Genomic DNA, 23,191 nt, shown 5'->3' on the forward strand with positions numbered 1-23,191 from the left:
ATTCTTTAGCAGATTTTGATACATCTAGATCTGACCAGTAGTTTAGAAATAAGAGTTCTGGTTCCATCGGTATATTAAAACCTGTCATAATATAAATCCAATTTTAAACCTGTTCCAAAAATGCCATTATAACCTTGCACCTCCACCAGCAACGCTCAAATGAACCCACTTCTCCACACATTTCCCAGCACAATGGAGCACACTTAGAAGACATATGGGACAGTTTAAGAGGGGTTAAATATCCATGAGATAGAATTTTAAGGGTCTGAAGCTTTATATCAAATGAAGAGGTATTAAAGATATAAGATTATCAGATATGAGGCTGTTGATCTTTGGATAATTCCAACTGACAGTTCCTTTGCCACTTTTTTTGATACAATGTCTGTGTGGCATCCTCTTATTTGGGGAGGACTGGTTTTCACTTTAAATTATACTTGGTGTTCACAAACAGGGTAGTTTTTGCTGCCACCAGGAATTTAAACAAATTCCAAATCTTCTCTCATTAGCTATTGTTGGTAATGTGACCCAGGGTCTGGGCTTTCAAAGGTATGTGGCCCTGAGGAAGGATTGGAACTGAATTCTGGGTTAAACTTAAACAAAATAGGATTTATTGAAATAAGAACAAAATAAGATGCTGGTTAACTTTAACTGTTTTGAGGAAGGGAAACTGGTAAAATGAACTGGCAAGGTATCACACAGTCTTTTGATCTTAAGATCCCTCTCTGACAGGAATCACTCTTTCACTGGGTAGCCACACCGGCAAAGCTCTTTGTATTAATTCTCTTTTATAACTTTGGAGTCTCACAGACCCATCTCATAGCTCTTTCACATTTAACTCTTAAAGGTGTATATACTGAACTCTAAACTACTTTTCCACAGACTCTGTCAGCTCACTCACTGACTCTGATTCCAACTCAAAACTCCGACTGATTTCTCTGACTTTCATAACTGACTTCAATGCCACTGAGCAAAAAAATGTGAAAGAGATAATGGGACAACCACAAACTGATTTAGAACTTTTATTTCACTTGTTTGAATACACAGACAAGGGATTGATCTCAGCAACTTACCACTTACTAAACACAAACAAGGCCCCAAAGACACTACCTTATCAAAGTTGGTGGCAAAAAGACTGTAAGAAAGAACTGGATCAAAACTTCTGGAAGGAACTGTGGGAGACCAAAAATCCTTATCCAAATTCTATTCCACTAGAGCTACAAGATTTTAAGATACTAACGAGGTGGTACTTGACCCCTCAACGACTCTCCCATATGCATGCTACAATCTCACCTAAATGTTGGAAAAACTGTGATAAGATAGGCACGTTTGCCCATTCTTGGTGGGAATGTGATAAAATAGCTCAATTTTGGGAAGAAATAAAACAAATGGTACACAGAATTATAGGCCTCGAAATCCCAATGGATCCTGAAAACCTCTTCCTTAAACATTGGCCGCTTCATAATGAAAAACATGTACATAAGCAGACCTTGGATGTTATGATCTATGCTGCACGAACAGCGATTGCTACTTGTTGGAAAGATCCAAATCCTCCCACATTGGGTCTCTGGTATCAAAAGTTGTGGGACCAATTCCTTATGGACTCAGTTACCAACAAACTTAATAGATTAACCCCAAAACCCATAGAAAAACATGTAATGGAAAAATGGGAGCCTATATTGGAATTCTTAGCAACAAAAGATTTCTTACCCTCCTCTTGGCAGCAGTTTAGGGAATGAATGTAAACCATCTCCCGACATTGGCAGCAAAAATATAGCTGATTTGCTAGTTGTACATATACTGGATACTTAGTTAGCACCCTTATGCCAAAAGTTTGTTGTTCTTTGCTCTACTCCTTGATCTTAGAGTGGAAAGTATAGTCTTCTATTTTTTGAAACAAGCAATTGTATTTTTTCTGATTTTTGATGTTACCTACCTTGATACAAGTTTGTCATTATTGTCATTATTCTGAACTTTTATGTATCCTATTTTATAACGAAAATAAAATTTAATTAAAAATAATAATAACTGACTTCAAGACACACACAGAGATTCATTCCAAACAACTCCTCCCACACTCTGCCATCCACCAATCACAGCATACTTGTCTACCTCAACCATTCTATTCTGGTATCACTGCACTCCAACCAAACATTTAAACGAACACACACACAGTAAAACAAGGAATCATTACAGTCTGTTTAACACTATCCAAAGAGATCAAAATTTTATATATTGTGGAGAGAGTACCCTGTTTTACCTGGCCAGAGGAATTCAATATTTGTTTTCTATCTTGAGTCGTAATTCAGTTTCAGATTGCTTCAGTATCTGTATCTTCTCCAGGTTTGTAATGCTGAGCTCCCTGGTTACATCAGTTTTGGATGTCGCCGCCCCTTTAAGATGTGTACTGATCTCTGCTATTTGGTCTGTTAAGTGTTTTAAAACAAGAGGGAAGATATCCCTGAGACATTTTACACTAAGGAGTAAATTTAGAATGTCTTCTTGATTTTGTTATTGTTCAGGCGCACAGTCGAGTCCGACTCTTCGCGACCCCATGGACCAGATCATGCCAGGTTTCTTGATTGTAGGACTGCTAATTGTTGTTGTTGTTGTTGTTCAGTCGCACAGTCGAGTCCGACTCTTCGCGACCCCATGGACGAGCTCTCTCCAGGCCTTCCGGTCTTCTGCCGTCCTCTGAAGTTGGCTCAACTTCATGTTCGTTGCATCGATGACACTGTCTAACCATCTCATCCTTTGCCGTCCCCGTCTTCTTTGACCTTCAATCTTTCCAAGCATCAGGGTCTTCTCCAGTGAGTGCTCCCTTCTCATTTGGTGGCCAAAGTATTTGAGCTTCAGTTTCATTATCTGGCCTTCCAGGGAACAGTCAGGGTTGATTTCTTTGAGGATTGACTGATTTGTTCTTCTTGCAGTCCAAGGGACTCTCAAGAGTCTTCTCCAGCACCATAGTTCAAAAGAATCTATTCTTCTGCGCTCGGCCTTCCTTATAGTCCAACTCTCGCAGCCATACATGACTACTGGGAATACCATTGCTTTGACCATGCGGACTTTTGTTGGCAGGGTGATGTCTCTACTTTTTATCATGCTGTTTAGGTTCGCCATCGCTTTCCTCCCAAGGAGCAGGCGTCTTTTAATTTCATGGCTGCAGTCACAGTCTGCGGTGATAGAGTTTGCCATTTTAAGATCATAGCATACTGTTTTTCTGATGCCCTGATTTCATTGCATGAAGCTAACATTGGAAGGAAAGTTTTAAGATGGCTTTGAGTTGTGGTGTCCCTAGCTTCCCCTGCCTAGTTGGCTTATTCTTGCATTTTTAAGTTTTCTAATTTTGAAATAGAAAATGTTGAAGAGGAGATCTAGAATTCGGTATCCACCATTAACCTGTGACATCACCTCCTCTTTAAATTATGAAACTTTTAATAAGCATTCCCAGGAAAAATCCAGGACATTACATCTGCTTGTTTTATATTGCTTAAAATAGTATTATTAGTAACATAACAAACAAGCCATGTGTTCCTGCTTAGCCCTGAAATTTATATGCCTGAGTGAGTCATGGTCTCACAGCCTAATTTACCTAGCATAATTTGATGTCAACCAGTGTTCTCTCCATTTTGTATGTCGTCTCCTGCTTTGTGCTGGTGATAGTGTATGATTATGAATTGGTACTAGCAGGTTCCACAAACTGCTTTCTTCTTCCTCAAGTTCTCCATGAAGTTCAGAGCACAATTTTCAGGATTTGCTTAAGGCAGAGATGGTACAGTACTTTTGTAACCCTTCTGCACAGTCTCTGCAAGAAATTAAATGAGGACCAGCCCTCCCCTGAGTATTTTTTAGTAGCTGCGGCATAAAAGAAAAAAGTGAATCATGAAAATTTAATTGGCTCATTTTGTGATAACTAACAGTAGGAGGCACTGAGCTGAAGGAACTTAGTGATGTTTTTTCACTTAGTGGATGTTACATGGTAGACAGTTTTTTGGATTAGTTTTGAATCTATTTTCATAAATGGCTTGGACAGCTGACCTTCTGCTCTACAGTTCAGTGATTCTGCGTGACAGTTGATTGGCTATTCATTAATTACTTTTTTATTGCCTCTTTTGAAAAATGTCACTTGCTGCTTCATTTAATATTCTTGTACCAAATATATAGGCATATGCTGTGATGGAGTGCCACAGGGTCTCAAAATGCATATACCGTACTTCCTTGCCAGAAGTGCTGCCTCAAGCATTGCAGTGGAAGAGGCAGAACCTCTTTGTGACTTTAACTGGACCATTTGCTAAACTAATTTCCTCCCCTGCTATGCCACTTTTAGTGAACAAGGATGCAGTCTTCAAAGCTCTGGTGCCCTTTTCACTTATAATTAAAAGGTAGATGTCATAAGAGGCCAGGCTTCAGTTTTATGAGCTGCATGCTGCTTCTGGGTAGTTAGATATCTAATTCAGAGACTATTTAAAGAAATCCGTGAGAAAGCTACTATAATGGTCTTGTGCTCTAGGGGTGTTCCTCTCCTGTATGTAATGACTGGTGACTTCTGTTTCAATGTATCTGGAGAAGTGCCTCATGGACACAAAAGCTTATACCCAGAATAAAACGGTGTTGGTCTTAAAGGTGCTACTCGACTCACCTTTGTTCTGCTGCTTCAGACCAACACGGCTAGCCACCTGAATCCCTCATCTATCTGAGAAAGAGAGAACGACAGGAGATAGAAATGTTACCCCATGACTTTTCTCATTTTTACTTGCCTTTAGCATTGTCAACAGCTTGCTTTTGGGTTGTGTCTGTCACTCATAAGGAACCTCAGATTTTAAAATCTTGCTCTTCCTCCCAAGGAATTTAGGATGATATATTTGGAGTTTAATCCTCACAACAACTTTAGGGTTAACTGAGAGACACTGACGTCTCTGAGAGACACTGACTAGTAAGTCTTGGGGCTGTGGCAGTTTACTGAATTTAGTTCTTTGTACCCTACCTTTCTTCCCAATAGGGATACAAAGCAGCTTACGTCATTCTCCTCTCCTCCGATTTTACCCTCAGAACAACCTTGTGAGGTAGGTTAGGCTGAGAGAGTGTGACTAGCCCAAGGTCACCCAACAAGCTTCCATGGCACAAGTGGGGATTCAAACCCAGATCTCACAGATACTAGCCCAACATTCTTAACCACTGTCACTAAAAACCAGGTGTCTAGTCAGATGTCAACTAAAGTGTACCATGGTGGCTTTCCATCTCTGGTTAGTCCAGTGGCATGTTAACTCCTTGCAAAGTGTTCCTAGTAATTCCAGTCACTGGGCTGACACTTCATTTTTTCCCCCCGTGCAAAATTAATTTACAAAGTTTGGCATGAACTGTTAAATGATATAATTTCTTTTTCATGCTGGCTTTTATGGAGAGTGCGAATTCTGAATTTGATGACTGGGTGCAAAGTTCAGTATCCTGAGCTTTAGCACGTTTCCTGGCAACTTATGATTGTGGTGGTATGTTTGAAACTGTTACGTACTGAAGTTTCAGAAACCATGAAGGGGTCGTCAGCGTAGGGATCTGAGGCCACTCCTTGTCCTTGTCCTACCCCCAGATTTTGCAGGAGCAGAATAAATGGCAAAATCTGCCATCTGTGTAGTTTGCAACAGTGCATACCTGTTAAGAATTTGATGACTGGGTGCAATGTTCAGTATCCTGAGCTTTAGCACGTTTCTTGGCAACTTACGATTGTAGTGGTATGTTTGAAACTGTTATGTACTGAAGTTTCAGAAACCATGAAGGGGTCAGCGACGCGTAGGGATTTGAGGCCAAAGGGGTGACTACTCCTTGTCCTACCCCCAGATTTGCAGGAGCAGAATAAGTGGCAAAATCTGCCATGTGTGTAGTTTGCAACAGTGCATACCTGTTATATACATTAGCCCTCTTGGGCACAAAAACGATGTTTATTTTTGTAGAATGTACATCCCTGGCTCAACTGATACTGTAGCGGAATAACTGGGAGCCAGTTTGGTGTAGTGTTTAAAAGCGCAAATTCTAATCTGGGAGAACCGGGTTTGATTCCCCACTCATCCACATGCAGCTGCTGGTGTGACCTTGGGTCAGTCATAAGTTCTTTCAGAGCTGTTCTCTCAAGGGCAGTTCTTGAGAGACCTCTTAAGCCCCACCCACCTCACAGGGTGTCTGTTGTGGGTAGGGGAAGGGAAAGGGATTGTATGCCACTCTGAGACTCCTTTGGGTAGTGAAGGGCGGGGTATAAATCCAATCTCCTCTTCTCATCATCATCATTTGGATCTTGGACAAGAGTAATTATATTGCCCAAATTGTTGGAACAAAAGTAATTACATTCTAGCTTTACATTTATTACATGAAGACTAGCAGTAAAGCCCGTTGTGAAAGCAATACAACGGGATCTAGAAAGAGGCTCTGGGGCAGTGCTCTGGCTTTGGGCCAACAGTGTCAATTTACTGTGGTGACCTCAGCAGGGTATAATGATAGAGCCCACTGTTTTCTCCAGAGGAACTAATAAATGGCAAAATCTGCCATCTGTGTAGTTTGCAACAGTGCATACCTGTTATATACATTTGCCATCTTGGGCACAAAAACGATGTTTATTTTGTAGAATGTACATCCCTGGCTCAACTGATACTCTAGCGGAATAACTGGGAGCCAGTTTGGTGTAGTGTTTAAAAGCGCAAATTCTAATCTGGGAGAACCGGGTTTGATTCCCCACTCATCCACATGCAGCTGCTGGTGTGACCTTGGGTCAGTCATAAGTTCTTTCAGAGCTGTTCTCTCAAGGGCAGTTCTTGAGAGACCTCTTAAGCCCCACCCACCTCACAGGGTGTCTGTTGTGGGTAGGGGAAGGGAAAGGGATTGTATGCCACTCTGAGACTCCTTTGGGTAGTGAAGGGCGGGGTATAAATCCAATCTCCTCTTCTCATCATCATCATCATTTGGATCTTGGACAAGAGTAATTCTATTGCCCAAATTGTTGGAACAAAAGTAATTACATTCTAGCTTTACATTTATTACATGAAGATGTGAAGATGAACATGAGGGGCTGCTGTCTAAAAATAGTGCCTATGTGGGTGGGAGCTGTAGGGCTGGGAAATGTACACCATTCCTTCCACACTGCATGCTAATGCCTTTGGACTTGGTTGTTTCGTACAAGATCAGAGTAAAACAGGTTTAGAAAAGAGAGTCTTGAGGACAGGGAAGCCTGGAAGAAGGATGATTAGAGGACACCATCATGTGGCTGCTCTAGTTTGTAAGCAATAGGCAGAGAAATAAATCTCTGTGTAGAAGCAGCTTCAGTTATAAAACTTTATTGCTGTAGATTATAGAACATTGCGCTATTTCTTCATATCGTTTCATATACTAAAACCCAATTAAATTGAAGTATAAATATATTCTTCTGACTTCTAATTTTGTATTTTTTTTCTAATGGAGCTATTTTAAACCTGTGCAGTAGTTAAAAGGTCTCTTTGTAGTAAACGCACAAGAGGAAAATTGCATGAAAACACCAGATGTGGGTATGTTCTCTATTGAAAAGAAGTAATTATATTCAATTAGTTCAAACCTGTGATTTTGCTAATGTTAAATGCATTGCTTAAAATGTGTTTGGGGGAGGGGGAGACAGTTGAAATCAGCAGTGTGGCACATTTAAAAGGTGTGTGTATGTGTGTTCGCTTTTCTGCAAATTAATGCATTCACTGTAGGATGTAAATACAAAAGTTTCTATAACCCGTGAAATAAACAGAAAGAAAATATTTTTGTCTGATCCCCAAGTGTTTTTCTGCAAGAATAAGTATATGTTGTATTTTGAGTAACCAAGGGTGCTTTCAAAGTACCATTTTAATCTTTAGGGCTGCGATCACACACACCAAATAATCCACTTTCAATGCACTTTCCAACTGGATTTTCACTGTGTGAACTGGCAAAATCCAATTCAAAAGTGCATTGAAAGTGGATTAATTAGTGTGAAAGTGGATAGGTTAAATTAGCCTGTGCCTTCCTGTTGTTGTTGTTCAGTCGCACAGTCGAGTCCGACTCTTTGCGACCCCATGGACCAGCTCCCGCCAGGCCCTCCTGTCTTCCGCTGTCCTCTGAAGTTGGCTCAATTTCATGTTCGCTGCGTCGCTGACACTGTCCAACCATCTCATCCTTTGCCGTCCCCGTCTTCTTTGACCTTCAATCTTTCCCAGCATCAGGGTCTTCTCCAGTGAGTGCTCCCTTCTCATTTGGTGGCCAAAGTATTTGAGCTTCAGTTTCATTATCTGGCCTTCCAGGGAACAGTCAGGGTTGATTTCTTTGAGGATTGACTGATTTGTTCTTCTTGCAGTCCAAGGGACTCTCAAGAGTCTCCTCCAGCACCATAGTTCAAAAGAATCTATTCTTCGGCGCTCGGCCTTCCTTATAGTCCAACTCTCACAGCCATACATGACTACTGGGAATACCATTGCTTTGACCATGCGGACTTTTGTTGGCAGGGTGATGTCTCTACTTTTTATCATGCTGTTTAGGTTCGCCATCACTTTCCTCCCAAGGAAATCTTTTAATTTCATGGCTGCTGTCACAGTCTGCGGTGATCTGGGATCCCAGGAACGTGAAGTCTGTCACTACTTCCACGACTTCCCCTTCTATTTGCCAAGGAGTGATGGGGCCGGATGCCATGATCTTAGTTTTTTTGATGTTGAGCTTCAAGCCCACTTTTGCGCTCTCCTCTTTTACCCTGAGCAAGAGGCTCTTGAGGTCCTCTTCACTTTCTGCCATCAGAGTGGTATCGTCTGCATATCTGAGGTTGTTGATCTTTTCCCCAGCAATCTTAATTCCGGCTTGTGATTCATCCAGGCCAGCATTTCGCATGATGTACTCTGCATACTCTGCCTTCCTGCTAGTATGCATATGTCTTGGAGCTACTGTAACTAGTGGGTATCTGTAATATCTCTTCCATCTCAATCCTTTTTGAGGACTTTAGCTGTTATATCACATTGACTGCCTTTCTTAATCAGTGGTGGTATGGGACCCCATTTTATGTGTGGTTTTTGTTGTTGTTTTTTGTTATTGTCAATGTTCCCTCTAAGCTGCGGAGTCTTGTGAGCAAAAATTCTTTGCAAGCTAGTGGCATTAAAGTTGTGAGCAGGCGATTTGGCTACTGCATAAATTAGTTTGCTCTGGAGCCATCCTTCCTGAGCCAAGACAAAAATGTGTGAGCTGGAGGCTAAAAAACTGTGAGCTGGCTCACACTAACTCAGCTTAGAGGGAACACTGGTTGGGATACCCTTTAATTTAATAACTTTGTTCAGAAGGACTAATCGTGGAGTAATTATCCATCTTTTTTTAAAACTGCATATATTTTCAGCTGTGTTTTCCCATGTGAAATAATCTCAGTGTTAAAAGAAGGCCCCAAAGTTTCTTTCAGGAGTAATGTAGTACAATCTTGATATTTAGAGAGAGAAAGTAATTAAAAGCACAGAAGTGCTTGGCTAAAAACTAATTTATGAAACTTACAGACTTAGAACTAATGTCACACTAACTCAGTTTCATTTTACAACCATGCTTCCTTGGGTTTATTGTGTACAGCTGTAACGATTTCATGTTTAACTGTGTGTGTGTGACTTTAAAAGTTTGGATGCATGGCTGTATGATAGTCTAGAGTAGTGGAAACAAGCAAGTGGTGTGATTGGTAAAAAAGTGTTACAAAGTTACATGCCCAGATCCCTGACAGTGGGAGAGAAAAGTGTGTGAAATATCAATAAATCTACTTTTATTTAAGATACCAGTTCTGAAAGAAATTCTTCCCAGGAAACACATAGACCCTCGTGAACGCCTAAACCCTCGACTTACCTACCCAGTGACAGAAATATTATATTATAGAGGTTTGGAAAGCCTTAAATTTCCTGGCGGCAGCCGGAATACCCAGTAAAATAAAATAAAAGGAACACTTTTAAAGTAAAACCAGACCTCCCCAGTTAAGGGGTCGTCACAACAGCTTTTTTGGCAATTATAAACATTTGCTTGAATGCAGTATTTCTATTTTGAAAACCAGTTTGGTGGAATAGTTAGAGTGTTGGACTAGGACTGAAGAGACCTGGGTTCAGTTCCATCCTGGTGACAAAATTTACTGCATGAATTTTGTCGTAGCCTGACCTGCCTCATAGGAGTTGTGAGAATAAGATGAAAGCAAAGAGGGAACATATGTACCTTTCTGAGATAGTTGGAGGACAAGATAATAATGCACAACATAAAAAAACATTTGGACCTTTGGTGGGAGCATTTGGTTTGTTAGCTTCTCTTGGGATAAGATCCAAGAAATTCAGAAATGAAACTATTTATTGTATGGCAGAGTTACACACAGGAAGCATATAATAATGTAAAATACCTAACCAAGTAGATACAATGAGTATGCAGACAGATTGGGCAATCCCCTAAATACTAATATCCAAATTCTCAATCCTCTCAATCACAGTTTGGGAGAGTATAAAGAGCTCTGTCACATCTCTCTGGAAAGCACAATGCTCACATTTCTGTGACAGATGGAAAATAGTTTGGCGGGCTGCACCATAATCGTATTCGGGTCCTGGTATTTTGCCCCATTTAAACAACAGGTCTGCCCAGCTGCTAAAGCCTGTTTGTATTCTATTAGCCATCTTGCATAGTTTATGCAGCAAGTCAGATCCTGCAGGGACTCTTGTTGGTGTTTATCAGATTATGGCTATTGGGTGGAACTGATTTCATCCATGTTCGCAACCATTCATTCTCTAAATTGAAATTTTGTGATTGCAGGATTTGTGCAGATCTTATTGCAGGGAGTCAGGACTTTAGTCTGGATAGGCCCACGTCAGCCATGTCTTTGTGGATGGGCAACTCTCTTGTTTTCAGTTATCTTTGTATATTTACGAAAAAGAGGATCTTGCCTTCAGAGATGCGGGGAGCGAGGTGGTACAATGTAGGTAGCCAATAGGTTGGAATGGGTTTAGTATATCTGTGGATGGTTCTCATTGTTGTATTGAGTCGGACATCAGGTTTGTGGCCGTGTGGGGGCTGTTAAAACACACTGAAGCACCGTATTCCACAGTACTATATACCAACTCCAAAACTGAGCATATACCGTAAGTGTTGTAGCAGACACACTCCAGGTTTTACCACATAATTTTGGGAGAATGTTGTTGGGCATGTGTATTTTTGTCACTACTTTGGTAAGATGGTGTTTATAGCTTAAGGTCCTGTCCAGGGTAATGCCAAGGTACTTAGGTATACTTCACGGTTGGCAAGATTATTGTTGAGGTGGAAACAGGAGCATTCTGTTTTTCCTGGGCTTGGGATGAGCCACCATTTATGGTAGTAGTCAGCCAAAAATTTGAGGTCCCTAGTCAGTATTTCCTCAGTCCTTTCAATCAATTTGTGCCTTACTGCAATTGCCAGTCATCAGCATAAGCAAAGTTCCTGGATATTGTCTCGGAAACACCAGAGATGGATAGATTGAAAAGAACTGGAGCGAGGACTGAGCCCCGGGGTGAACTGTCATTCAGTTTCTTCTGCTTGCTGATTGAATGATCCATAATTACTTACACGTTCTTACAAGTTTCCCCCTGAAGAATATTATTTCTACTCCTAAATAACGTGCTGAGTGACTGTGTCATAAGCGCCAGTCAGAGCGACGAAAACTGCTGATGTCTTAATACATTTCTGATACCCTACCTCAGTGACAAGCTGTGAACCTGGTCTTCACAACTATGATGGGGTCCAAATTCTGCTTGCTCTAAAGGGACACATTCACTAATTCTGTCACTGATCTTGTTCAAGATTAGCCTCTCAAGGAGTTTATAACAGGAGCTCAGAAGGGAAATAAGTCTGTAACTTTACACCAGATGTTTTGGTTTTCCAGGTTTCAGAATAGCAACTGTTTTGCTTTCTTGAGTTCCCCTGGGAGTCTTCCTGTTCTCATGATGTCAGTGAGAAACCTTGTGAACCACGTCTTAGTGAACGTGCCACTGTTGATCGGGAACTCATTATAGATGCTGTCAGAGTCTTTCCACTCTTGATATCCTTCAGTGCCTTGGAAATCTCATCAGTACTGAAATCCCCTGGCAGCTTGCAGTCTTCAGGGCCTGTATATTTCAAAATCTGGAAGTTTCTTTAATCCCGATTGTAAAATCTCAGTCCTTCGGAGCTCTGGATAGAGATACCAGTTGGGTAGCTACCTGGTTTGATGTTACCTCTAGATTTCCTTGGAACACACATGGGCTTGCACTTAGTTTTTTTTTAACAGGCTCCAGGCTTTCCTACTGGAATGCCTGAAATCCAAATTCACAGTTACTTTGGTCCATTTCCACCGCCAGCAGAAAAGTGAGGGAAGATTTGCGATCTCCCCCATTCTACTCTGTTGGCCTCGGGAATCTGTCCCCAGCACAAAGCAGGGAGGGAAAATCTCAGATCTCCCTCCCTCTGCACTGCATCACGAACCTCACAAAATGAACTGGTTTGGTAAATGTGGAGATTCGTGAAGGTTCATGTGACCCCTTGAACTGGGATACACCTCCATTTTCCTGGCTCATGCCCATCTGTAATGGTGACACAGTGGTTAAATTTTCAGTGGCAGCAGGGCCATTAATCCAAACACATTTGTTTAGAAGTATGCCATGTTGATTTAAATTAATTTATTTACAAGTAATTGTGGTTAAGATTGTAGCAGCAACCCCCTGTCTGAATAATAGTAAATTATTGAAGGCTTCTTTGAAAGATTTTATTATGGTTAGAAGTCTGAGTTGTGAATGTTTTGAAGATTACAACTGTTGTTACCTCTGTTTCCTTAGTTCTCCCAAACTGTTTTTGCTATATTTCTCATGCTGCCTCTAAAATTCACTTTAGTAACCTGTTTTGAATGGTAATCTGCTGTTTAAGTTGTCATATTGTGGCCAGAATTCAAGAAACACTGCACTTAGTTCCATATACTCAAAGGGGGTCTTCAGACTTATATTTTCTTTTAACAGCAGCCCCTCACCCACTGATGGCAAACTACTTTTGAGTAAACATTCTAAGTTATTTTTAGGAATGATTTATGAGAGTAGGGTGGCTGCTCAAAAAGAAGGAAAAAAGACAACCCAACCCACTTTGGTTTGTAAAGCCTTCACCATCCCTCAAGTTGCTTTTTTTCTTAGAAAATGAGGGCTCACAGAGAAGATCTTCATTCTCAGGCGGGCTCTTATGAGAATAAGAAATCTATAAAGCGCCTTGGTCTCTAACTGTTTAGGGCATTAAAGGCCATAATCAGCATTCTGAATTGTGCTGAGAAGCAAGGAGGCAACCAGCATGATTACTTTAGAATTAATTTAACATTATTTACTTCAGTTAATAGAATGATTTTGTACCACTTTTTTGTATCATATTATGAACAGTTTTTTTCATTTATTTCATAGGCCTCGAAGTAGAGGAAAACCTGCCGTGGAGGATGAAGACAGTATGGATGGGTTGGAGGCAGCAGAAACAGAAAACACTGTGGAAACCGGTAAAAGCGCTTATAGCAGCTGTGCTTCCTCTGTCACCTGTTTTCTACTTCCATATCTTCTTGACAAGTACAGGTTTTTGTTTCACATGGGAAAATATTCACTATCTAGATTTTTGTTATGATCCAGGGTGAGCCTTCTGTGTTAAAAATTTAAAGGCCCTGCTACTGGTTGAGCTATTGGGAATAATGGAATTTGTGTAACTGTAATCTCCACTGTTCACATTTCAGCATAGTTCTGCTTCATGTTAATTCTCAGGAATAGACTGTTTCTAATCTGTGCTGAGTAGAAGGGAGGTGATCCTGGATGTGATCTTGTGTATTATTCAAGATACGGAGCAGGAGGCAAGGGTGGGTGACCCAGCAGGGAACACTGACCACAAATCGGTAGAATGCAACATACACATGAATAGAAAGTTGCTTGAAAAATCCAACATAGCTGCATTTAATTTCAAAAATGTCAACTTCTCAACAATATGAGGATTAGTTAAAAGGAAACTGAAATGAGGAGTCAAAAGGATAAAATCTCTTTGGGATTCTTAGACATTATTTAAAACCACAGTAATAGAGACTCAGCTAGAATTTTGTGCCACTAACTAGGAAAGATAGGAGCAATGCCAGGAAGAGTCCAGCATGATTATTGAGTTGAGTAAAAGAAACTGTAAAAGGGAAGGAGGACCTTTTTTGGAAAGGAGAAGCCTAGCCTAATGAAAAACATGTGACAGAGCACAAGTTCTGGCAAAAGAAATAGAGGTAAGGCAAACAAAAATGAATTTTGAGGATCACATCCTTAGAATTATCAATATGTGGCAAGAACTTCTTTACATCAGATGTAGCAAACCAGCAAGGGAAGCTTTTGGACCATTAGATGAAAATTGTGTGAGAAGATTGCTGAAGGAGGATAGGGAGACTGCAGATGAGCTTAACAGAAATGTAACAGAAACGTAAGCTTAATAGAAAGAACATAAAAGAGCTTTGTAAAGAAGAATCAGCATGGCTTCTGCAAAGGGAAATCCTACCTCACCCATCTCTTAGAATTCTTTGAGTGTCAATAAGCATGTAAAATTTTTGTACTGGTTAGAGTTAAGTAGTGGGATCCCTCAGGAATCTGAGTTGGGACTAGTACTATTTGTTTTATTCATATATGAGCAGGAACTGGGGTATATTCCATGTATATTTTCACTTTCTGTTTTGTTCATTTATGTCCTTGAAACTTGGTTGCTGTGTTGTTCGCTGCCTTAATTCCAGGGAGACAAAGTGGGATGTAAATACTTGAATAAATTAGCACAAAGGAGTTGTAAAACCCAACCTCATGTTGGTGATTATCAAATAATTTGTTTTTAAGACTGTTGCACAGCAGTCTTCATCCTGATTAAACTAAATTTTGAACAAAGCAAGTGGGTTTTTAGCTATGTGGTGCTTCAGATTAGTGTCCTATTGTAAATGCTGCACTGTTCAAGATGTATAGGCTTCTTTCCTTGAGGTATTCAGTATAGTTCCCTGTATTGAGAAGAAACAGCAACCAATCTAGTTAAGGATCTAAATTTTATTTCACAGTATTGTGGCATACATGTTTAGACTCCTTTTTGTTTGTCTTGTAAAACACCCTGGGGATCTCCTGGAATTTGTCAACGGGTAGGGTTCCCAGGTCCTTGGGGGGGGTTCCCCCACTTTTCAGGGCTTTGATTCACCGCAGGTTGGCAGGGGAAGCCCGACCCCCAACCATGGATGTCACTGGGCAACATCCCTAATGTAATGATGTCACCCAGAAGTGATGTTATCACATCACCAGTGTGGGGGGCGACACTCTAGTTTTTGGACAGACTCTGTGGTTTTGAAGGCAACATCCCCGGTGACATCATCGCACTGCATGCACAAAGCACACATGGCAGGAAGGACCCAGGAGCCTCCCACCGGATGCCAGGTAGGACCTGGAGTGGGAGAAGGGATCATTTTTTTTATCCAGGTGAATAAATAACAGTTGCATTGCACTTTAAACCATATTGCATGCTGCCTAATTTTATTTTTGTGTATAGCTTTTCAATCTGTTATAGTTGTAGTATAGTTGTAGTACAGAAGTTACTGTTCGTTGCATTTTGATCTGGGTATATTTTTAGTCTCATTTTTGGGAGATACTTAGTTGTTTCAATCCTCTAGAGACTAAAGACATTCATGTCAGTTCACGAAACCTTAATAATTGTATCAGTGTTGTTTAGACAGCACTGTAAAACAATTTTTTTTTTTTTGAAATTCTCATATCCTCTTTTGTATGTTGAGTACTAGTAAATGTATTCTAGTTTAATTCTGCTTACTTCATTTGCTACAGCAAATGCCTGTTTTCCAAAAAATGTCACAATTACCAAGGATACTTCTGCTGTTTATTTCTTTGCTGCCAAATAAATTTTCTCATACCTAAGATTTCTTATACTGAGTAATGACTTGCCTCAATGGCCTTGAAAATGTTTTCTTGTTCATTTTAAGCATTCCTAGTCCAGGTATCTCCAGTGTGGAGGTTACCATAATGAACAATGTAAAGGTCTGGGGGAAAATGAAGGGGGGGAAATCCAGAGAAAACCAGCTTTTCTCCCAAGGATTTCTTTATTTTTTCTTTTCAGTTTTTCCAACAGGAGAAATTGAGACACTAAAAAAAACTCCTGGGAAACATTTTCTATTTTTGAATGAGTGAAAAGATTTTTAAGACAATGTTTTTCTCACTAGATTGAAAATTCTGAGTACTTCTTCAGTTTTTCCAATGGAAAAATTGGGAAATTTTGGAGTGTGGGGGGAAGTCCTGTGAACTATTTTTTATATAAAAAACACTCTAAAGCTGGTTTGGTCCCTAGTCTATTGCATCTAAGTCTATCTTCTTTTTTGAGAAATTACATTAGTATCAATCAAAAATTCTTTAGAATTATCACCAGAATCAAAACAAATTTGAAGTATAAAATTGAAATATTGAACATCTGTGCAAAACTGTAATTTGAAAACTCTTGGTTTGACCAAGAGTTCTGCATAAAATTTGGAATTTTGGCAAGATAAGGGTTGTGGGAACTAACTGTACAATCTGAGGAACATTTCCCTGGGAGAAGGGCTCACTTCTGGGGCTCACTTCTGAGTAGACCTATTTAGCATTGCTCCTTCAATGTTCATTTATCAGTGCCATTTTTAGTATTTTGAAGGGGAGGGAGTTCTTTCCAGTTTCGCCATACTTAATTTCATAAAACTTTTAAAAAATATTTTCCCTTAATCATCTTTTTTTTTTGGTAAAACCAAAAAATTTCAAACACTTTAGCCTTTCTTCATAGTTAAAGTGCTCTAACTTCTAATCATCATGGCTGCTCTTTCGGTTTCAGCTTGTCCTTTTATATGCTTAATAATTCTATCTTTAATATAGCAGATGTATCTGGAACAGATGCTAGGCTAACTGGCTAGTAATTTACAAGATCCCCAACAAAATTGCTCTTAAGGTTGCTGCTTTCAAATCATAAGAACATAAGAGAAACCAATGTTGGATCAGGCCAATGGCCATCCAGTCCAACATTCTGTCACACAGTGGCCAAAAATACCAGGTGCCATCAGGAGGTCCACCAGTGGGTCCAGGACACTAGAAGCCCTCCCACTGTTGCCCCCCCCCCAGCACCAAGAATACAGAGCATCACTTGCCCCAGACTGAGAGTTCCTATTTATACCTTGTGGGTAATAGCCACTGATGGACCTCTGCTCCATATGTTTATCCAATTCCCTCTTGAAGCCGTCCATGCTTGTAGCCGCCACCACCTCTTGTATGATCGAATTTTAGAGACTGCCAATCCTCACATAGAGGTCAATTTCAGTGACAAGTTGCATATTTTCCTTAGGAGGAAATTTCTCATCTGAGTTCTTTAAGAATCCTTGGGTATATGTCATCTGGATCTGGAGACTGCTTAGCTGACTGAGTTTGAAGGAACCTTCCCCCCAAATAGTAGCTCCAGCATGGGTAATTGCCCAGCATCCTCCACAATGAAGAATGAAGTAAACAAATCTGTCCAGATTGTCTGTAATTTCCGTATTTTCTTAAGCATAAGATGCTTTGTTGTTAATAAACGTACATATTTCTCTTAGCTTCTTTAGCAGATAGTGATCCCAGGTACATGCTGGGAATGGGGGAATCTCCTGTCTCCTGCTCTCATTGCCTGCTGCAGCTCCAGTGCCTGCAGTGGAATTTTTAAAAAAAAATCAAAGTAGGCATGATGGTGTTGCATCATTTCCAGGGGAAATGCTATTACCACAGAGTTTCTGGCGATTCCTAGAACAGTATGTTGACACTTCTGCATTTTCCCTGGAAGTGATGTAATGCTGTCATGCCAGCAGTGTCCTCCAGACTTCCTCTGGTTGCCAGCTGCTGCCTGGCACTGACTGGCAACCCTATTAACAGGCAAAATCAATCTCGCTTTCTCTTTCCTTTGTGACTCTGAAACCATTCCCTGTCCATTAAAAAATTAACTATTCGAGCTTCAACTCCTCTGTGTACTTTAGTGAACTGGAGAATACTCTATTATACAGGCTTGTCTATATTGGTCATATGATTTTGTTGTTGTTCAGTCGCACAGTCGAGTCCGACTCTTCACGACCCCATGGACCACATCACACCAGGCCCTCCTGTCTTCCGTCATGCTCCGGAGTTTGCTTAATTTCATGTTTGTTGCATCGATAACACTGTCTACCCATCTTATCCTTTGCCGTCCCCTTCTTCTTTGACCTTCAGTCTTTCCCAGCATCAGGGTCTTCTCCAGTGAGTGCTCCCTTCTCATTTGGTGGCCAAAGTATTTGAGCTTCAGCTTCAGTATCTGGCCTTCCAGGGAACAGTTAGGGTTGATTTCCCTTAGGATTGACTGATTTGATCCCCTTGCAGTCCAGGAGACTCTCAAGCGTCTTCTCCAGCACCAGATCATATGATTACAGTTTTAATAATAAAAATATTAAGTATGTGAAGAAATGTTTAAAAGGGTAAACATACTAATATTTTTTAAATCAGTGAAACATTGATAGCAGGGGACACACATTTTTTGTTGGGCTGTATCTTGAAACATAAACCAGAAAAATACACATCTCCCTTATATATAAAAGCCGAATGGTGGTGGCACTACTCTAGAACATTCCACATGCTCTGGAATTGGTTGGCGCCCTGGTGTGTCACTCAGAATCTGTCCCTATCCACTGGCTGCATTGCTTGAGTCTAGCCTCTAACATTCTAAACAGTTTGCTGTCCCCCCCCCATAGCCAGTCAGAACACCGAAGTTATTTGCATATGCAGCCTCATTGGCCTTTGCCTCGGAACACAGAGGTCGTTTGCATATGCAACTTGATTGGCTTTTGCCTCTAACATTCTAAACAGTTTACTGTTCTGAGGTAAAATGTGTCCTATCTCCAGGTGAGGGCTGGAGATCACTCAAAATTACAACTGCTTTCCAGATGGCAGAGATCAGTTTCCCTGAAGAAAATGGTGGGCTCTGTATCTTTATATGCTGCTGAGGTGGCCCCCGTATGACAGCCAATGTGACGTAGCAGTCAGGGCTTCAGAGCACAGGAGAGGCTACAGGTGTGTGGGGGTGGTGGAAAGCTGAAGAGTGAGGGGGAAATAAAGGTAGGTTGATGATTGGCTGGGAAGGAGATGGGGTTGCCAACTCCAGGTGGGAAATTCCTGGAGATGTGAGGGATGGAGCCTGGAGAGGGTGAGGTTTCAGGAGGCGTGGGACCTCAGACAGGTACAAAGCCACAGACTCTACCCTCCAAACCAACCATTCCCTTCTGGGGAACCATAGTTGCCAATCTCCAGGTGAGGGCTGGAGATCACTCAAAATTACAACTGTTCTTTATGTAGCAGAGATCAGTTCCTCTGGAGAAAAAGGGAACTCAGTGTCATTATACCCTGCTGAGGTCACCACAGCAAATTGACACTGAGTGTGCAAGGCCGGGGCACCTGCCCAGAGCCTCTTTCTAGATGCCGTTTTATTTATTTCCACAACGGGCCTTTTTCCTAGTATATGATAGTGCCAAGCTGTTTAGTCTTTTAATATTAACATGTTTTACGTTATTGGATGTTAAGTTAGTTTGTATTTTACGTTTATGTTAGCTACCCTGTATGTTCCTGGAGCAGAAGATGGACAGTATAAATGATCTAAATAAATAAATGAAATAATAAGTAAGATTCTGTTTTAGCACCTCAAAGTGGAACCTTTGACCAATTTGCTTTCTTTGTCAAACAGAAGTTAAAGAACAATCTTCAGAGGAGGACGCGCACACTGAAGTGGATGGCAACAAGAAGCTAACACCAATTCTTCAGCGCGCGGTGTCTGAGGAATCTGCAAGCTCCGTTGCCTCAATTGGCGTTGAAGCCAAAACCAGGTTAGAAAGTGAGATAGATACCAAGTCATTATTGGGGTTAGGCAGCTGTAGTTTGGACAGATGATTCAGACAATGATAAGAGTACAGACTTTCATCAGGGTACTTTTTGCTTTGTACCGTTAGCCTATGCAGACAGCTACCTTCTAAGGGTTGCCCCCGTTAACAAATTTAGCAAGCCACCATCCGTATTACTCGAAAGAATATATTTTGGAAATGGTTATGGATTTAATATAGTGAAAATGTAATTTTTACTTAATTATGTTATTTATAGTCCGCCTTTCTCACAGGGACTCCCGGTGGATTACACATAGTGAGGCCGCACTACAGTCAATAAAATGTGACATTCAATAAACAACGCAGTAGGATTGTAGAAGTCTGGAATCAACCAGAAAGAACTGAAGCATAGCATAGGTATTAACAGGACACATTAAGTGATGCAAAAATTACATAATAGGATCCCACTTACAATAAGCTATAAACAGCAGTATAGACCACAGTCCCTAATAATTTATCCAAGTAATTTTGTAGATTTTGCACAGTACAGCCCTATTACCTGTGCAGAAAAGTCCTCTTGAATAATCCTGTTTTGTATAGTTTGTGAAAAGCCAGGAGAGTGAGAGCCTTCCTGATCTCCTTGGGAGACCATTCCATGAGGTGGGAGCCACAACAGAGGAAGTACATATACAGGCAGTTGCTGTTTTAAACCATTTGCAGGTTGGCACCTGCAGAAGGCCATAGCATCGAAATCGCAGGAGGTCATAGCCCCTCTTGTATACTGCCTTGGTCAGGCCGCACTTTGAGTACTGTGTGCAGTTCTGGAGGACTCACTTCAAAAAGGATGAGGACAAAATCGAGAGGGTGCAGAAGAGAGCAACAAGGGTGATCAGGGGTCTGGAGACTGAGCCTTATGAGGAAAGGCTAAGGGCCCTGGGAATGTTTAGTTTGGAGAAGAGATTGAGGGGGGACATGACTGCTCTCTTTAAGTATTTGAAAGGCTGTCATTTGGAGGAGGACAAGGAGCTGTTCCAGTTGGCAGCAGAGGAGAGGACCCAAAGCAAAGGGTTTAAATTACATGCAGAAAGGTATCGGCTGGATATTAGGAAAAACGTTTTCATGGTCAGAGTGATTCAAGAGGTGGAATCAGCTGCCTAGGGAGGTGGTGAGCTCCCCTTCACTGACAGCTTTCAAGAAGAGGCTGGACGAATATTTGTCAGAGATGCTTTAGTCTGGTCCTGCATTGGGCAGGGGGTTGGACTAGATGGTCTATATGGCCCCTTCCAACTCTACGATTCTGTTGACATGAGGAAGTTGTCATGAGTGAAGCATAGGAGGAGAGGAAGTCCCGCAAACAAGAGGGACCAATGCCATGAAGGGCTTTGTATGTGATAGCAGATACTTTAAATTGAGAAATGCTTTCTGTTAACAAAATACACATTTTTGTATACAATTGCTGATAAAGTGGTAATTCTCAAACCCCTCTAGTTGCAGAGGAGAGTCACTCTGTAATAGATTTCATATTTTGTTTCTTTTCACAAATTAAGTTTTGATTTTGCCTTGTCTTGATTTTTGTAGATCTCCCATGTTGCAGGCTTGGGCCTGCTTCATTGCCTGAGTATAAATGCTCAGCATTATTTTGATTAAAAACCAAATGTCTGCTACTTGTCCACTAACCTTGGGATGTAATTCCATCACTAACTGATTGTGCTGCACTGAAAAGTGCAAATGCATGTAATGTTTTAATGGCATTTCTGCAGTTCACCAGTGTGCTGGCTATAACTTAACTTCATGGTAGTTCTTGAGTCATAACACTGAATCCCTATTTATTTAACATATGGCAGAGTTGCACATGGGAAGCAGATGATAATATCAAATATGTAACCAAGTAGATACACCTCAGTGGGGTAGAATGCCAAGTCCACCCTCCAGTGCATCCATTTCCTCCAGGGGAACTGAGCTCTAGTCTGGAGATGAGATATTCCAGGGGATCCCCAGGTCCCACCTGGAGGCTGGCATCCCTACCCCATAATAACCATCCATGCAGGAAGTGCCATGGGTAGTTTTGGCCCTTGCTGCACAGCTTTCAGCAGCTTGCTTTTTTGAAAATTCTTCAATCCAACAGAGAAACTGAGGTTTTGAGGTAGAGCATGGGGAAGACAAGAACCTCAGTGGGGTAGAATGCTGGTGTCCACCCTCCAAAGTATCCATTATCTCCAGGGGAACTAATTTATATGGAGCTGAGCTGTAATAACTTGGGGGGGAATCCCTGCCCAGGTCCCACCTGGAGGCTGGCATCTCTGCTGGAAGCCTTGGATAGTGGGCTCAGGATGCACCCCCCCCCATGGGACTGCTGGAGTGAGGCCCTTGGATGGTGAGCGCAGTCCATGCGCCCCCTTCGCATGGGCTGCTGGAGGTCCTTCCCAACTGTGGGGCCAGGCTGCATGCTTCCCTTCTCTCCCCCCCCTCGGAGCCTGCTGGAGGATCTTAGAATGGCGAGTGCAGGCTGAGCACTCCTTCCCGCCTCCCCCACCCATGGGCTTGTTGGGGCTAGGCCGCACAGCCTGCTGGAGGACGAGTGCAGGCTGAGTGCTCCTTCCTGCCTCTCCCCCCTGACTGGCTCATCGGAGCCAAGCCACATGCTCCCCTCCTTCCCCGTCAAGCCTGCTGGAGGCCCTTAGATGGTGAGCGCAGGCCACGTGTCCCTTCCCGCTTCCCCTCCCACCTCCCCTCCCACAGGAACACTGGAAGTCCCTGCCAGCTACCAGGGCTAGGCTTCACACACACCCCTCCCCTGGCAGTCTTCCCACAGCCCAAGCCTATCTGCTACCTACCCCAGCTGGCTGATGTTTCAAGGTGATATTCTCCAGGAGCAGTCAGCCAGGAAGAGGCTTGGAAGAGCTGCGTGGGAAACTGCAGCGTGGTAGAAGCAAGCAAGGGGGCAGCTCCTATTTCAGGCCAGCAGGCAAGCACACGTGAGCGATCTCCAGTGCCCCCTTTGCTGGCAGGCTGGCTAAGTGGGAGGGCGGGCATCCCAGAGGAATCTCCGTGCATAGAGGAGGAGAAGCTGTTCAGTCACTGGGAGAAATCCCTGTGAGATTGCGCACAAACACATGCTACAGGGAATTGTGACTCCAAGTTGTACCACATAATTTTGGAGAATGTTGTTGCACATGTGTATTTTCGCTGCTATGTTGGTAAGATGGTGTTTGTAGCTCAAGGTCCTGTCCAGGGTAATGCCAAGGTACTTAGGTGTATGGTTATGTGTAAGTTGGGTGCCATTAAGTTAGACATTCAGTTTACGGTTAGCAAGATTGTTAT

At 41.8% G+C, this 23,191-nt stretch overlaps 1 protein-coding gene across 1 annotated transcript in view; it reads left to right on the top strand.

The window, feature by feature from the left end:
* Positions 1-23,191, top strand: part of LOC107123156 (histone-lysine N-methyltransferase 2C-like) — an 82,603-nt gene that overhangs the window by 11,936 nt on the left and 47,476 nt on the right. The window contains exons 2-3 of the mRNA XM_015426343.1: positions 13,407-13,495; positions 19,738-19,876. Coding sequence (XP_015281829.1) covers positions 13,407-13,495; positions 19,738-19,876 — 228 coding nt within the window. The remainder of the gene's footprint in view (positions 1-13,406; positions 13,496-19,737; positions 19,877-23,191) is intronic.

The sequence above is a fragment of the Gekko japonicus genome, unplaced genomic scaffold (genome assembly GCF_001447785.1).
Source record: "Gekko japonicus isolate JY-2015 unplaced genomic scaffold, Gekko_japonicus_V1.1 scaffold691, whole genome shotgun sequence".
Taxonomy (NCBI): domain Eukaryota; kingdom Metazoa; phylum Chordata; class Lepidosauria; order Squamata; family Gekkonidae; genus Gekko; species Gekko japonicus.